This window comes from Triturus cristatus, chromosome 9, assembly GCF_964204655.1.
Source record: "Triturus cristatus chromosome 9, aTriCri1.1, whole genome shotgun sequence".
NCBI lineage: Eukaryota > Metazoa > Chordata > Amphibia > Caudata > Salamandridae > Triturus > Triturus cristatus.
In genome coordinates, this window is record NC_140592.1 from 246790039 (window position 1) to 246805646 (window position 15608).

The 15608-nt window shown below is 47.7% G+C and overlaps 2 protein-coding genes across 2 annotated transcripts in view; one reads left to right on the plus strand and one right to left on the minus strand.

Annotated features, from left to right (window-relative positions):
* SYN2 (synapsin II) overlaps positions 1-15608 on the minus strand; it is a 1092985-nt gene that overhangs the window by 339192 nt on the left and 738185 nt on the right. The gene's annotated exons all lie outside the window — the stretch shown is intronic.
* Positions 13970-15608, plus strand: part of TIMP4 (TIMP metallopeptidase inhibitor 4) — an 82626-nt gene continuing 80987 nt past the window's right edge. The window contains exon 1 of the mRNA XM_085624863.1: positions 13970-14360. Coding sequence (XP_085480989.1) covers positions 14231-14360 — 130 coding nt within the window. The 5' untranslated portion in view covers positions 13970-14230. The remainder of the gene's footprint in view (positions 14361-15608) is intronic.

The following is a 15608-nucleotide window of genomic DNA, read 5'->3' on the forward strand; positions in this document are numbered from 1 at the left end:
CTGTGGTCACAGCCCTTTGCCGGGGGACAGCTGGAGTGCTTAGGTAGGCCGCATGTAGCCATCTTCGATGGCAAGGTGGGGCATGTATGGAGGGGGGTGCATCCAGTAAGCCGCAAAGTGAGCCTGAGCGCATATAAAGTATAACTCTATGTCAGGGACCTCGAATCCCCCAGAGTCATAAGGGCGAGTGAGAACGTCCCAGGCAAGTCTAGGATGTTTCCCACCCCAAATTAAGCGGACCATCTGAGCCTTAATGCTATTAAAAAAAGACTAGGGGCATGGGGAATGTTAGTGAAGAGGTACAAAAGTTTAGGCAGCACCACCATTTTAATCAGGGAAATCCTAGCCGCCATGGAGAGAGGCATCGCTATCCATCTGGTGACCTTATCCGTAATGCAGTCCAGCGCACGCCCATAGTTAGCGCGCATCAACTCCTCTCGACAGCGGGAAACATGAATCCCGAGATAAATGAGGGTGTCCGCACACCACCCCAAGGGGAAATCGGGTCTAAACTCTGGGGTAGAATCTGTAAGGGTGAAGATCTGCGACTTTCCCCACTTCATAGTTATGCCAGAAAGATGTCCAAATTGAATTAGCAGACGAAGAATGGGGTTGTGGTTGGCGGCAGGTTCTTGCAGATATAAGGTAATGTCATCTGCATATAAAGAAATTAAAATCTGTCGCTCTGGGTATATCAATGCATATTCCCGATAATGTTGCCGTACCTTAGCCGCTAGAGGTTCAATGGCCAAGGCGAAGAGAAGAGGTGATAATGGGCACCCCTGACGGGTACCCCGCGTGATTGTAAAGAGAGGCAACTGAATACCATTTACCAGGACTCTCGCTCGCACCCCCGAATATAACAGATTTACCCAGGCCAGAAACGGAGCGGGACATCCCATCCGCTGCAACACAAAGGCCAAATAGTAACAGGGAAGGGAGATTACATCATGATTTGTGTAACTCAGACCTAAAAGAACTCGAGACAGGGGTCAGCAACTGCTTGTAGGAAACACTGAAAACCCAAACATGAAAAAATATTAGTTCCGTTACTCCCAGTCCTGAGAGAACTAAAAGTGTCTCACACTGACTCATTATGGCTATTACCAGGAGAATACAACCCCAATTTAATGACTATAGAGTCGAATAACATCTGGCAGAAGCTTGATGACCAAAGCTGAAGGCCCAATTCCAAAGACCAGATAAACAGGGAAAAACTTGCTATGCCCCTCAATAATCTAGGATTATGCCTACTAAATGGCAGCTTTAGCATAGACTTGCCAGTGTCCTATACACATTCTTTTGTATTATATCATTGGATCATCTGTGGACGTCAATAGCCCACTTCCAGCTTATTAGCAAATTCAAGGTACACCTCTACTTAGCTAGTGACCAAGCAATGCTGAAATGCGAGATGAAGCCGTGGAGAATTTGCTGTGCCAAGCAGCATCACATAGGCAATCAGGAGGGACTTGAATCAATCAAAAGAATAAAATGACTTAGGAAGGATCAGGAAGGGCCAAGACTCACAATGGAACAATTCCAAGAGGATTAACCAAGCACGGCAGCAGGGACCTACATATTGAGGATCCACAGAGAGTATGGGCCACATTCCTTCAAGAGGCTGAACGACCAGCAAGATACAAGAAAGAGCACAGGGCAGCTAGCAGGGTCAAAATAACACTCAATAATGAACTTTAGAAAGAAATAATTAAAATAAAGCAGCAATTAAACAAAGATCTCAGAACAATGCCAAAATAATGCTGATAATTAACATGCCAAAAACAATCAAAAGTAAACAAGGAGGAAAGTGAGCAAATGCTGAAATAAACCAAAAGCCAAGGAGAAAAGGTGATTGGCTCCATGAAGGCAAATGGGGCACCTGTCCCCAATTGCATTCTAGCAGCCATATTTAAAGTGGCCCCCTAAAAATGGGCAGAGGTAATATCTCTTGTCTTTCATTCTTACATCCTCAAAAAATCAACTCCGGGAAATTGGAGAGTTTCAATCTTAGTACCAATTCGTAAAAAAATGAGATCACACAAGCCGAGCGAACTATAGGATGATCGCCTTATTGGACATAGAGGGGAAAATCCTATGCAAATATTTTAAGTTATGAACTGGAAAAATGTTCAGGGGAAAAAAACCTGATTCCACCATGCCAAACAGGCTTCACAAAATACTGCCATATTGAGGATAACCTGCTCTGTATTACCCATCTGACAGAAGAAGCAATGCGGGGAAAAAACAAAACTTTCAAAATCGGCTTTGTTGACTTCTTAGAAGCTTTTGAGAGCATTTCCCACTGCAAACTCTTGGCCAAACTGAGTAAATGGGGTATTCCACCTCCCTTTCTCAAGGCCATATGATCACTATATTTGGGCACATGGGTAAAAGTAAAGGTGAGCATCGGCTGGACTACATCCACAAAGGTTGAAATCAACAAGGGCCTAAAACATGGATGCATGCTAGCACCCCTAATATTCAGCCTATAACTGGATGACCTAAAAGATTACTTGGAAGAAACAAGAGTATTTCCCCCTAAGATAGCAGCCCTCAAAATACAGCAGTTGCAGTAATCTGACAACATGGTTGTTGAAAATGGCCCTTTTTGCAGAGTTGTCCCCAAACTTTTTGCTTCTTCCTCCTACTTTTTCCTGACCTGTGGCTGTTGGCTTTAGGACTTTGGGCACTTTACCACTGCTGATTAGTGCTAAAGTGCATATGCTCTCTGTGTAAATTGATGTGGTGATTGGTTACCCATGATTGGTATATTTGATTTACTGGTAGGACCGTAGTAACGTGCACTAAGTGTGCCAGGGCTGGTAAATCAAATGCTACTAGTGGGCTTGCAGCACTGATTGTGCCACCCACATGAGTAGCCCTGAAAAGTTGTCTCAGGCCTGCCACCACAGTGCCTGCGTGCAGTTTAACTGCCATTTTGACCTGGCCAGTGTACCCACTTGCCAGGCCTTCCCCTTCCCTTTTCTTACACATAGGACACACCTATGGTAGGCCCAAGGTACCCCCCTGGGCAGGGTGCAGTGTATGTGAAAAGTAGGACATGTACAGGTGTGTGTGACATGTCCTGATAGTGAAATACTGCCAATTTCGTTTTTTACCTATTGAAAGGCTATCTTGCCCATATGACAGAATGAGGAATGCTCTGTAAACATTTTTACAAGCATATCTTCCCATAGGAGTAAGATTGAAAACTGGAGTCTGTATCCCTGAACTCAGAATTTAATAACACATCTTTTAGGAAGGATGTTTTTTAAATTCTGTGTTTGAAAATAGCACTTTTAGAAAGTGGCTGTTTTCTTGTCCAACCTCCCTGTGTGCCTCTGCCTCTTTGTGGATTGACTGTCTGGCTTTGGAGTGACAGAGGCTGGGGTGGCTCCAGGAGTCTGGGTGAGTCAGCTCTTGGCTGAATAGGCCGATCTGCATTTGGAGTGGTGGGAGGAGTAGCACCTGTACCTGACTAGGGCTGTGCCTGCCTTCCAAAAAAGACTGGCTCCACCTCCTGCGGTGTGTCTGAAGACCCTGGCCCACACTGACAAAGGAAGAAGTTGTGCAATGGCAGAGTGCACCCAGAACTGGTTATGACTGGGTTCAGGACCCCTCACACAAAGAGAACAAATACATTTTGGGGTATAAATATTAGAGCTGAATCCCCTAAACTTTGGATCATCCTGAAATCAAGAGGAACCTCAGCCACGGAGAAGTGTGGAAGAAACTGAGAAGAAGGACTGCCCTTGCTGTGTGTTCTGGGGCTAAACTGCAGTTGCTATTATGGCAAAGGGAGGAAGAGGGCTTTACTGTGTGCTGTGTCCCCTGCTTGAAAGGAAATCTCCAAGGGCCTGAGGAGAGCTGGCCTCCTGTTGTGGAAACTCAGGAACACCAAAGTTTCCAAGATCTCTCCAACGCTGTGTGCGTGTGTCTGGGCACAGCGTGTAACAGCGTATAACCTTCGTCAAGCCTGCATCTCCCGAGAGTGCTCCATCCCCCAAGATCATCTCCGCGACGCTGTGCGTGTGTGTCGGTGCACAGCTGGGAGCCACTGGGAAGTGGACAGGAGCCGCGATCAACTGAACGGCCGTCACCGGCGCTGGCCCGAGTCATCAGCAGAGATCGTAATCACCAGAGGAAGAAGCCGGGCGGGAGCAAGATCAGCTGCGAGGCGTCTCCTAGCAACCGGGACACCTCTGATGCTGAGCCGCCCAGCAGGAAGTCCACTTTACTGCCGAGCTAGCAGAGCGGCGCTCCCACCAGGAAGAAGCTACCCCCATGCAGCGTGGAGAGGATCAGTGAGCCGGAGTCCTAAGGAGCCTCGAGCCGGTGTTCATCTAGTCTCCCAGGTAACGCTCAGAGCTGCGCGCTTGAGCCGCCACGTGGGGTGCTGCCGGGAACTGTTTTAAGCACTTGTCCGGATTACGGCCCGTACCGTCATAACGGTGGAGAGTTGAGGTACAGGGGCCCCCTTTTCTCTTGACACTGATTTGAGCAGTTGGGGGCATATCCGTATTGTTCCTGGCTGCGGAGGCAGCCTTGGGAGAGTATTAGAGGGTCCAGGACAGAAGGGGCATCGTCCGTCGGTGCCGAAGTAACATGCAGTTGTAATACCATGATTGAGCACATAAATTACTTCCAGTCAAGTACTGTTTTGCCCTATCACTCCCTCGCATAAAGAGTTCTCCAGTCTATTTTTAGTAACATCCGTTTCTAAGGACTGTTTCTACTGAAAACCTTTTATTGTGTATGTTGGGTTTTTGTCGTTTTGGTCTTGTGAAGCTTAGATAAAAATATTTTATTTTTCTAAACCTGGGTTGTGTCCATTTGTGGTGTTATCAATGCGTTACTGTGAGTGTTGGTACAAATACTTTACACATTGCCTTTGGGAAAATCCTGTCTGCTCATGCCAAGGGAGTGAGCACGGGTTATCTAGAGTGTGTATCCCCCTTACCCTGACTAGAAGCAAGGAACCGACGCATCACTTCCCCTGCGACCCTTTTGTTTGTTTTGCGTGACGCATCTAAGGTACTTTGTTGGAAAAGTGTTGCATTTACAACCTGCATTGAACTGAACTATTTCTACCATTTGAAAGTCTTATTTTTAATACTGCATTGTGGATTTTTGTCGTTTGGTCTTATTTGGATAAAGATTACTTATTTTTCTAAACTGGTGTGGTGTCCATTTGTAGTGTTTTCATTGTGTTATTGTATATGTTCACAAATGCTTTACACACTGCCTCTGAGATAAGTCTGTCTTCTTGTGCCAAACTACCAAGCGGGTGAGCAGAGGTTATTTTAGGAGTGTATCCCCCTTACCCTGACTAGAAGCAAGGGTCCCTATTTGGACATAGGTACCTACCTCTGCCAACTAGAGACCCTCGTTTCTAACATTGGTGGTCAGAGGTGAGGATCTGGACTTGCATTTGTGATTTACATACAGTGATTGGTGTACACTACTAGTGAGTGCAGACCATTATGCAACCACATACATTTTGGTGGAATTTTGCCTTGGAGTTTTTTGCATCTTGAGAACTGCCAATTTTCACCATGAGCAAACAAGGATCCATTGCATCTGGATATATTGAATTTGAAGAAGAGAAGGTTGATACCTACACTGTGTCACAGCTTAATACCATCTGCAACAAATTTTAAATCTCCATTAGAAGTCTCACCAGGAAGGAGGAGTTCCAAAAGGTGCTGAGTGCCTGGTTGGAAGCAAGTAATTCCAGTGGGCAGACCGAGGATCCTATGGTGGAGGTAGCCATGATGTCCCATAGAATTCCCGAGAAGGATTGGGGAGTGGGGTTGTGGGGCCGCTTCATGGATGAAGGAAGGGAAACCTTGTTAGCATTGCCCACTGAGGATCAGATGTCCTATGCCCCCATGAAGGAAGCCATAGTAACCAGGTATGGGTTGACCACAGAGCTTTATAGGTAGAAATGTAGGAATTGCAAGAAGCTGGAGTATAGCACCTGGGTGGAATATGTGTCTTTTTTTTTGCCGAGCATTGGATGGTTGGGTGACGGGTAGTAAGGCAAATGATTTTCAGGCGCTCTATGATTTGATTGCATGGAAGCACTTGTCCAGTCGTTGTTTTCCAGAGCTATGCCAGCACCTGATTGATAGTTAGCTGACTGATCCCAGGACGCTTCCTGTGGAGGGGGACCTCTGGGTCAATACCAGGGTCCACAAGGGTCTTGTGGGAGACGCCGCGAAAGGTGGGCAGGGTCCCCAGCAGAAGAGTGGGGGGGACAAGGGTAAACAAAAGCAGTTCCAAAAAGGGCCCCAAAGTAATCCCCAAGGGATCTAATGTAAGGGTTCCCAGCCTCCTGCTGACAAAAGACCATGGGTCCAGCCAGGTAAGCCTGTGCAGAGGGGTCCCAAACCTTGTTTTAGCTGTGGTCAGGTGGGTTACTTCAGGGGAGATCCTAAGTGTCACAAACCAGTTACCAATGCACCTTCTGGTGCCCCACCACGGGAAATGGCTAGTGTAGCCTTGGGAAAGGAGATGGGTGCCCAAGGTGGGTGGGGTCCTGCAGAGATGTCCCTGGTCCCTTTAGGAGACAGTGAGATGGGCCCAAGGACTCATCTGCCCGATAACACTAAAAGATACAGGCAGTGGGTGACCATCAATGGCCATAGTGTGGAGGCTCTGAGAGACACTGGAGCCAGTGTGACAGCTGTCAGTTGTCGGCTGGTGTCCGAAGAGCAGGTGGTCCCCAACACAGTCTACCCTGTAGTTGCCGCTGACAACTCAGAGTGCCTATGCAAAGTGGCACAGGTTCCCTTTGAGTGGGCGGGGGTCTCAGGTACCTTGAAAGTAGCTGTGAGGCCAGCCATGCTTGTTGACTGTCTGCTAGGCAATGATTTGAAGAACTCCCCTTGGGCTAAGGTGGGGCAGAGGTCTCATTTAGAGATGTTGGGTCTGCCTGAGTGGGCATGTGTGACCACTCGGTCAATGGCAGCCGGTAAGGGCACTCAAGAGGACCTGGAGCCTGAAAGAGTGTTCCAGGTGCCTGCCTTAAAGAGAAGAGGAAGGGGGCGCAGGAAACCGGCCCCCGAAGTTTCCACGGTCCAGGAGGAGGCAAACCTTGGAGGGGAATGCCCTTGAACCAACAGGGGGACAAGTAGCTCAACTGGAGGACCTGCCTGAGCTGACCCATTGGAAGCAGGAAGGAGGCCCCTCCAGGGAAGAGTTCTCCGAGGAGCAAAAGAAGTGCCCTTCTCTTGTGGGTTTGCGGCAACAGGCTGTAAACCAGGCAGCAGGTGATCAGTCTGGATCAAATTAAATTTACTGGAAGAATGGTCTCCTGTACAGCGAACCTAAGGTTGCTGAGCCTGGGTCAGCCTGTGTGCTGTGGTACCCCAGCACTTCACAGCCTTCCTACTGGGTCTGTCTCATGATGCGGCTTTAGCAGGACATTTGGGGCAAGATAAGACCTTTGAAAGGCTTGTCACCCACTTCTACTGGCCCCCAAATGTGCAAGTGTTTAGATACTCATTGCAGGACGTATCAGACTTGCAAGGCAAGCGGTAAGAGTGGGAGGAAGCACAAGGATCCTTTCCAACCTTTCCCTGGTGGCAGCACCTCTTTTGAAAGGGTGGGTATTGACATTGTGGGGCCTCTGGATCCCAAGAAAGCCATGGGCAATAGGTTAATCTTGGTGGACCCTGCCACCCGATACCCAGAAGCCATCCCTCTCCGGACTGTGACGGCCCCCATGGTGGGTCGTGTGTTGATGGGGATTTTCTCCTGTGTGGGGTTCCCCAGAGAGGTGGTGTCAGACCGTGATATCAACTTCATATCCAAGTATATGAAGTCCCTGTGGCAGGAGTGCGGCGTAACCTATAAGTTCACCACTCCTTACCACCCCCAAGGTAATGGGCTGGTTGAGAGATTCAACCGGACCCTGAAGAGCATGATTATGGGTCTTGAGGAACCGATAAGGCGTAAGTGGGATGTCCTCTCGCCATGCCTTCTGTTTGCTTACAGAGAGGTGCCACAGAAGTCCTTAGAGTTCAGTCTCTTTGAACTTCTGTACGGCCATCCTGTGAGAGGACCTCCGAGTTTGGTGAAAGAAGGCTGGGAGAAAGCTCCCAGTAAACCTCCCCAGGATGTATATAGCTACATGCTGACCTTCACAAACCAGGCTAGGCGTTTCAGACAACTCGCTCAGGCGAATCTGAAAGCCAGCCAGGAAGAGATGAAACGGTGGCATGATCAGAACGCCACTCTGATCGAGTTTCAGCCTGCACAAAAGGTTTGGGTCATGGCCCCAGTGGAGCCTTGTGTGCTCCAGGATAAGTGGACCGGACCATTTGAGGTGGTGGAGCGCAAGAGTGACGTCACCTACTTGGTGGACTTGCAGTTTCTCACTAACCCCTTGCGGGTCCTGCATGTGGATCGCCTGAAGCCCCACTTGGAGAGGTCCAAAGTGGGCATGCTCTTAGCAACAGATGCTGGAATGGAATAGGAGACTGAGCCTATTCCTGACCTCCTGTCTGCAAAGTAGCAAGATGGGTTAGTGGACGGTGTGAACCTCTCTACCACCCTAACCCCTGAGCAGCAAGATGACAGTCGCCAACTTTTGGGACAGTTTTCTGACCTGTTCTCCCTGACCCCCTGTGTCACTCAGTCGTGCGTCCATGATGTGGACACTGGGAACAGTCCTCCAGTAAAACATGGGATTTACAGAGAGACTCACAGGGTCAGAGCTTGCATCAAGGATGAGGTCTCCAAAATGTTAGCGCTATGGGTGATTGAGTCGTCAAACAGCCCTTGGGCCAGCCCAGTGGTCTTGGTCCCAAAGGCTGCCACACCCGGTAGCACACCAGGACTCTGGTTCTGTGTGGACTACCGAGGGCTCAATTCAGTCACAAGGACTGACACGCACCCCATCCCCAGAGCTGATGAGCTCATTGAACAGTTGGGGGCTGCCCAGTACCTCAGTACATTTGACTTAACGCCTGGGTACTGGCAGATCGCCTTAACTGATGGAGCAAGAGAGAGGTCAGCATTCTCCACACCAGATGGGCACTACCAATTTGGGTGATGCCCTTTGGGATGAAGAATGGCCCTGTCCCCTTTCAGAGGTTTGTCAACCAGGTGTTGACTGGACTGGAGGATTTCATTGCCGCCTACCTGGATGACATTGCAGTGTTCAGTGCCACTTGGGAGGAACATCTGCACCACCTCTGGGAAGTGTTGAAGGCGCTGCGGAGGGCAGGCTTCACGATCAAGCCGAATAAGTGCCAGATCAGGCAGGGTTCTGTGATGTACTTGGGACACCAGGTTGGGAGCGGCCAAGTGGCACCCCTACAGCGCAAGATTGATACCATTCTGGCTTGGTAACCCCCCAAGACCCAGACAGAGGTGAGAGCCTTTTTAGGACTCACAGGGTATTACAGGAGGTTTGTCAAGGGGTATGGCAGCATTGTTGCACCCTTGACAGAGCTGACATCAAGGAAGCGGCGCAAGAAAGTGAATTGGACTGACGCCTGCCAGAAAGCTTTTGATGCACTGAAATCTGCCACGTGCACGGCGCCCTCGCTTCAGGTGCCCAACTTCTCAAGGGAATTAATTGTGCAGACAGATGCTTCAGAGCATGGCATGGGGTCTGTGCTCAAACAGTTGAATGAAGTGGGCCTAGACCAACCTGGAGCCTTCATTAGTAGGCGGTTACTTCCACAGGAACAGGGGTAGAGTGCGATTGAGCATGAGGCATTTGCTGTGGTCTAGGCACTAAAGAATTTGAGAGCATACTTGTTTGGGACTCACTTCCGGGTTCAGACAGACCACAGGCCCCTTAGATGTTGATGCAGAAGAGGGGTGAGAATCCAAAGCTGTTGAGGTGGTCCATTTCCCTACAGGGGATCGACTTCATGGTGGAACACTGCCCTGGTACAGAACACGCCAATGCAGATGGTCTGTCCAGATTTTTCCGCCTTAGTGAAGAGAACTCCAAAGTGGGTGGGTAGTTCTCCCCACAATTTAGCTAGAGGGGACACGCGTTAGACCTAGCACCATTGGCTTGGGTCTCCCTTCTATTTTTTGCTGTTGCCTCCTGTGTTTGTGCTATGTTTTTGCTGATCTAGATGCTTTGGGCACTTTGCCACTGCTGTTCAGTGCCAAAGTGCAAGTGCTCCCTTTTGAAAATTGTTGTTATGGATTAGTGACTCCATGATTGGTCATTTGATTTACTTGTCAGACCCTAGTACAGTGCACCATGTGTGCCTAGGGCCTGTAAATCAAATGCTGCTGATGGGCTTGCAGCACTGATTGTGCCACCCACAGAAGCAGCCTGTAAAATGTGACTCGGGCCTGCCATTGCAGTGCCTGTGTGCAGTCTGGGACTGCTATGTCGCCTTGGCAAGTACACACATTTTCCAGTCCCTAAACCTTCCCTTTTCTACATGTTAGTCACCCCTAAGGTAGGCCCAAGGTACCCCTGTGGGCAGGGTGCATTGAATGTGAAAGGTAGGACATGCCCTGATGAGTGTAGCATGTCCTGATAGTGAAATACTGCCAATTCCGTGTTTCACTATTGCAAGGCTATCTGTTAGCATAGGCCATAATGAGCAGTTAGTTCATAACATCTTATAAACCTAACTGGCCCTAGGAACAAGATATGAAAATAAAGTTTAGTAAGCCTGAACTCAGAATGTTAAAGTGCATCTTTTAGTGAGGGTGATTTTTACATTCTGTGTTTGAAAATACCACTTTTATAAAGTGGGTATTTTCTTGCCTAACCATCTAGAAGGCCTCTGCTAGGTTTGTGTATTGCATGTCTGGCTTGTGAGTGACAGGAGCTGGGGAGAGGGATACGGCTCTGGCAGTCTGATGAGTCAGGGCTGGGCTGAATGGGACCTGGGTTGAATTTAGAGTAGGGGTAGGATATTTCCTTCCACCTGCCTGGACCTGGTCTGCCTTCAACAATGCTGTCTCCACCTCCTGCCAGGAAGCTGCACCAGTGAGGACTGAACTGTTTTTGGCTGGGTACAGACACTCTCTGCCTTCAGAGAACAAAGAATTTGTGTGTATAAAAAGAGGGACCCAGACCCCAGAACTTTAGATCACATCTGGGAAATCAAGAAGAAAGCTTTGCCAAGGAGAAGAGCCGGAGAAGCTGAGGAGGAATACTGCTCCTGTGCTGTTTGCTCTCTGGGGTTGGCCTGCAGTGGCTGCTTGCTGCCAAGGAAAGGAGAAGAAGTACTTTGCTGTTTGCTCTGTCACCTGCTTGAAGAAAAGATCTCCAAGGGCTTGAAACTGAGCTTGCCTCCTGTTCTGAAGTCTCAGGGACACAAAGACTTCACCACCAGCTCCCTGAATTTCCTTGCTGGGAATTCTATCCTGCAAGAGGTGACTGCTGTCACTGGGAGCTGGAAGATTGATGCAATGAGAAGAAGTGTGTCGCATCCGCACCGATTCCCGACACATCACCGAGTCACGGGGAAGAAGCGTGCCGCATCTGCACTTGGTTCCGATGCCTCGCCAAGCCACAAGGATGAAGCGTGCCGCATCCACACCAGGTCCTGATGCATCGCCGAGAAGATCGTCGCAGCACCTGCCGTGCAGCCGCGAACGTGCACGCATCGTACCGGACCATCGAATCGCATCGATCCACCATTTTGTTACATCGCACCAGATCATCGCATCGAGTCGCCATCTTGTCGCATCGTAACCGGAAAGCAGTAAGAAAACCCATGCATCCCCTTCTCTCCGGTAAGGACCGACGCATCACCTCCCCTGTGCTGCAGGAAGGAACCAACGCATCACCTCCCCCGAAGCAAGGACCCGACACATCACCTTCCCTGTGACCCTTTTGTTTCTTTTGCATGACACATCGAAGGTTCTTTGTTGGAAAAGTGTCGCATTTACAACCTGCATTGAACTGAACTATTTCTACCATTTGAAAGTCTTATTTTTAATACTGTATTGTGGATTTTTGTCATTTGGTCTTGCTTAGATAAAGATTGCTTATTTTTCTAAACTTGTGTGGTGTCCGTTTGTAGTGTTTTCACTCTGTTACTGTATGTGCTCAGAAATGCTTCTGAGGCAGGCCTGTCTGCCTGTGCCAAGCTACCAAGGGGGTGAGCAGGTTTCTTTTTAGGAGTGTATCCCCCTTACCCTGACTAGAAGCAAGGGCCTCTATTTGGACAAAGGTACATACCTCTGCCAACTAGAGACCCCCATTTCTAACTCTCCCACCCAATCCAGACTGCTCTCATGCTATACCAACATGAAAGAAGCTCCAGGTTTGGCCTGAGTGCGATGTTCTGACGCTCGCTCAGACACAGGGATCCTGTGCCTTTTCTCCACATGGCTGTGCAAAGCACATCCTAAAATGGTCGGCCAAACCGACATGCGCACTTACAGTGCCCACCCCTCCGCCTTTCTTCTGCTCTCCATTGAGGATGACCCCGCCCTAACCTCGGCAGACTTGGCTCACAGTGAAAAATAAAACGATAATCATTTTTTTCATCATTTTATTTTTCATAATCTGGCTCTGACCAGTAGGGTGACGCTCCTCTGTCATTACGGAGGAACCACAACTATCTTACTGAAAACAGGAACAGTGTTTTATGTGGAGGTGTTTAATTTGATGAAGTTATCAGTAAAGATCCAGGGATCTAACTAATGGCTTTCGACTTTCCGTGGATGTAGGCATCAAGGGCTGGGATTGGGTGGACTCAATCTGGAAGGCCTCTTTAGCATTTGTGGTGGGATTTTCTATTAAAGAACAATTTCAAGATGGCCGCTGATGTGCATGAATGTTTCTTGATGCCTGGCAACCTTATTTAATTTACTATTCTAACATGGCAGATGCTTGTATGTGAAAATGTAAAAAGAGTTAAGAATAAATGTGTGCAAAGTGCAACAACTGAAGTGAGAAGTCTGGCATAATTTTTTTGCTTCCAAGCATTTATTAAAATAAATAATAATTTAAAAGAGTTAACACAGGGAGCAGGATGGGGAGTGAGATGGGCAGCAGCCTTGAGTGAAAAGAGAAAGAGTGGGGGAGACAATTGTAAAAAATAGGGGTAAAGAAAGAAAGAGGAAACACATGCATTCCCATGGAGAGAGGGATACAACATTTAAAAAAATAATCCATTGAAGTTTGCAATTAAAGTATTCAGCACATCCAATCAGGGAACGTGGAGAGAGGACAAACACAACAATAAGGAGGAAACCATTGGATGACCAACCGGCAGACAACCAAGATAGACAACAAAGCCATCAAGTCTTGTGTCAGGGACAGATCCAAAGCTCAGATGTAATATATTGGAAACAATAGGTCTGCCAATAGACAGCTAAAGTTGCCTGTAGCTGAGACTTCATAAAGTAAACTACCGCTATTTTTTAAAAGCCTTTTAACTTGGCATAGCAAATTAATGTTGTTTGTTGTCTGATTACATACAGTGTATGAAATGTAGTGTTGTTCTTGCTGTGTGTTACAGTCAGTGCTTGAAATGGGCCGGTGCTGTCCAGTACGGAGTACCTGCACTTCTATCATTCGAAAGGGAGGGTACATGTTCTTTTCAGCACTCCTGCAAAACATTTAATGAGAGAATACCGGCACTTCTCGGAAGCAAAGATTTGCTCTAAATAGAGAGTACTCCACTTCTGTATTTCTAATTTAAAACACTGGGTACTGCAATAAAACATTCAGTTTATCTTTCAAAGTTCAAATGTTCACCTTTCTGCTTGGGCTAAAAAGTAAATGGACCATTAATTCCAACTGGAACAGTTAATCTATACAAACATGTCCCCAATTTTACTCCAAACACCGAGCCCGACCCTGAAATAAGAGGCTGTAAATCTGAATTTTCTAAAATTAAGGTTCGGGGTTATTAATAGTCACGCTGAGTCACAACTCTAGCATTCAGATCAGAGCAGGAAAGTTTAATACAATAAAACTGTCGTACAATATTTTCAACAGAGCTCGGCTTTTTTCATCAGGAAGGCGGGGTTAGCAGCCAGGCTCTCAGACATAAAAAGAGGGTCCCATTTGAGGAGAGTTAGAAGTCAGATAGCATAAGCTTGCACTCAAAGGGAGCCTTGGCGAGCTCTTCGGTGGCGTCTGGTGTGCTTGCGGGAACAGAAGCAAAGGCAGGGGAGGGGACGGCGGGGAGGCGAGCGGCAAGTTTATCTTCGAGCCCAGGGAGAGGGGGAAACGGACTGCTCTGCCCAGGCGGTCAGCTGTGCGTTGTAAGTCAGCATGGAGTCTGCCGTCAGTGGCTGTCTGTTTTCAGTGCTGCTGCTTCTGACCTTCAGACACCAGGAGCGGGCAGAAGCCTGCAGCTGTGCCGCTGCGCACCCACAACAACTCATCTGCGACGCGGCCATAGGTGAGTCCCCTTTTACTTTTACTTTCTGCGGCCCTCGGGAACCAAAACAGCTCGAAGTGCCAATCGAGTGTGTCTCCAGATAAACAGACGTGAAGCAGCAGGTTTTCCAAACACCATACCCTTCTCGTGAATGCACCTCTCCTGCTGCATGTTCAGGGCTTTGTTTGAGGAGCGACCCTTAAGTGCCATTGAATGATACTTAAATCTTGCTATTTGAATTGTGGGTTTTTGGAAACCGAACGCCAAAGATAGCTGCAAATATTGGCGGAGGCTCGACGACTTTAAGTATTTGCAGGACTTTTGAGTGACTTGGTCGTCCATAAGCATCTCTCTCACGTTTTCTGCATCTCTTTCCTGTCCTAATGTGCTAACTTGCTGGAAATATTTGCGTGTTGTGGTAAAAAGAAAAAAGTTTCGTTGGCTTGTTGCGCGTGCTCTCTCTGCAGCGGCTGCCGTGATACTGTAGCCCCTGTTCTGCAATTAAAATTGTGCGGTCGATGCAAAGTCGTGTCAACAGGAAAATAAACCGTCATTTGTATGGTACATAATACCACCCTCTCAGGGAAAACAAACAACTACAGTGATAGAAATAATCCGGCAGTTTGACTGTAGGGCACTAGAAAGCAGAAAAATGTAAGAAATTGCAGAAAAAAAAAACATTTTGAAGTGTTTATTCTTTTTCTAACAAGAGTGTGTACCGCTCAACTTTTTCCTCTAACTAATCGCTGTTACCAGCGCCTGTGCATGACAGCGATGCACAAGTGGTGTTCTTTTGGCACTGGAGGGTAAATGCCATCACGCTGTGTTTGGTGCTGTTGTGCCAAAGTGTTGTAGTTTGAATATAACTCATAGCACACAGGACAGGCGCGCGTTGTAGATTTGTTTCATCTGCATATTTAGGTCAGTGATGCGTCTGACGTTGTTTACTATGAGGCCTCTCTAGTGGTACAGCAGAGGCAGCCATTTTATCGATTAAAAACACACACACTTCATCACAAGTGCAGTATTGCTGTCTGTGCTTCCAAAGTAGTATCAGTAGACAGAGCGATGGAACGAGAGATAAACAGATAAGTATACATATAGAAATACAGAGAGACGGAACTATAGAATGAGAGATAGAACGCCAGAATAATTGATAGATAGATAGATAGATTTCAGGAATAGATAGATTGATGGATAGATAGACAGATAGACGGATAGATATACAGATAGACGGATAGATAGATAGATTGATTTCAGGAATAGATA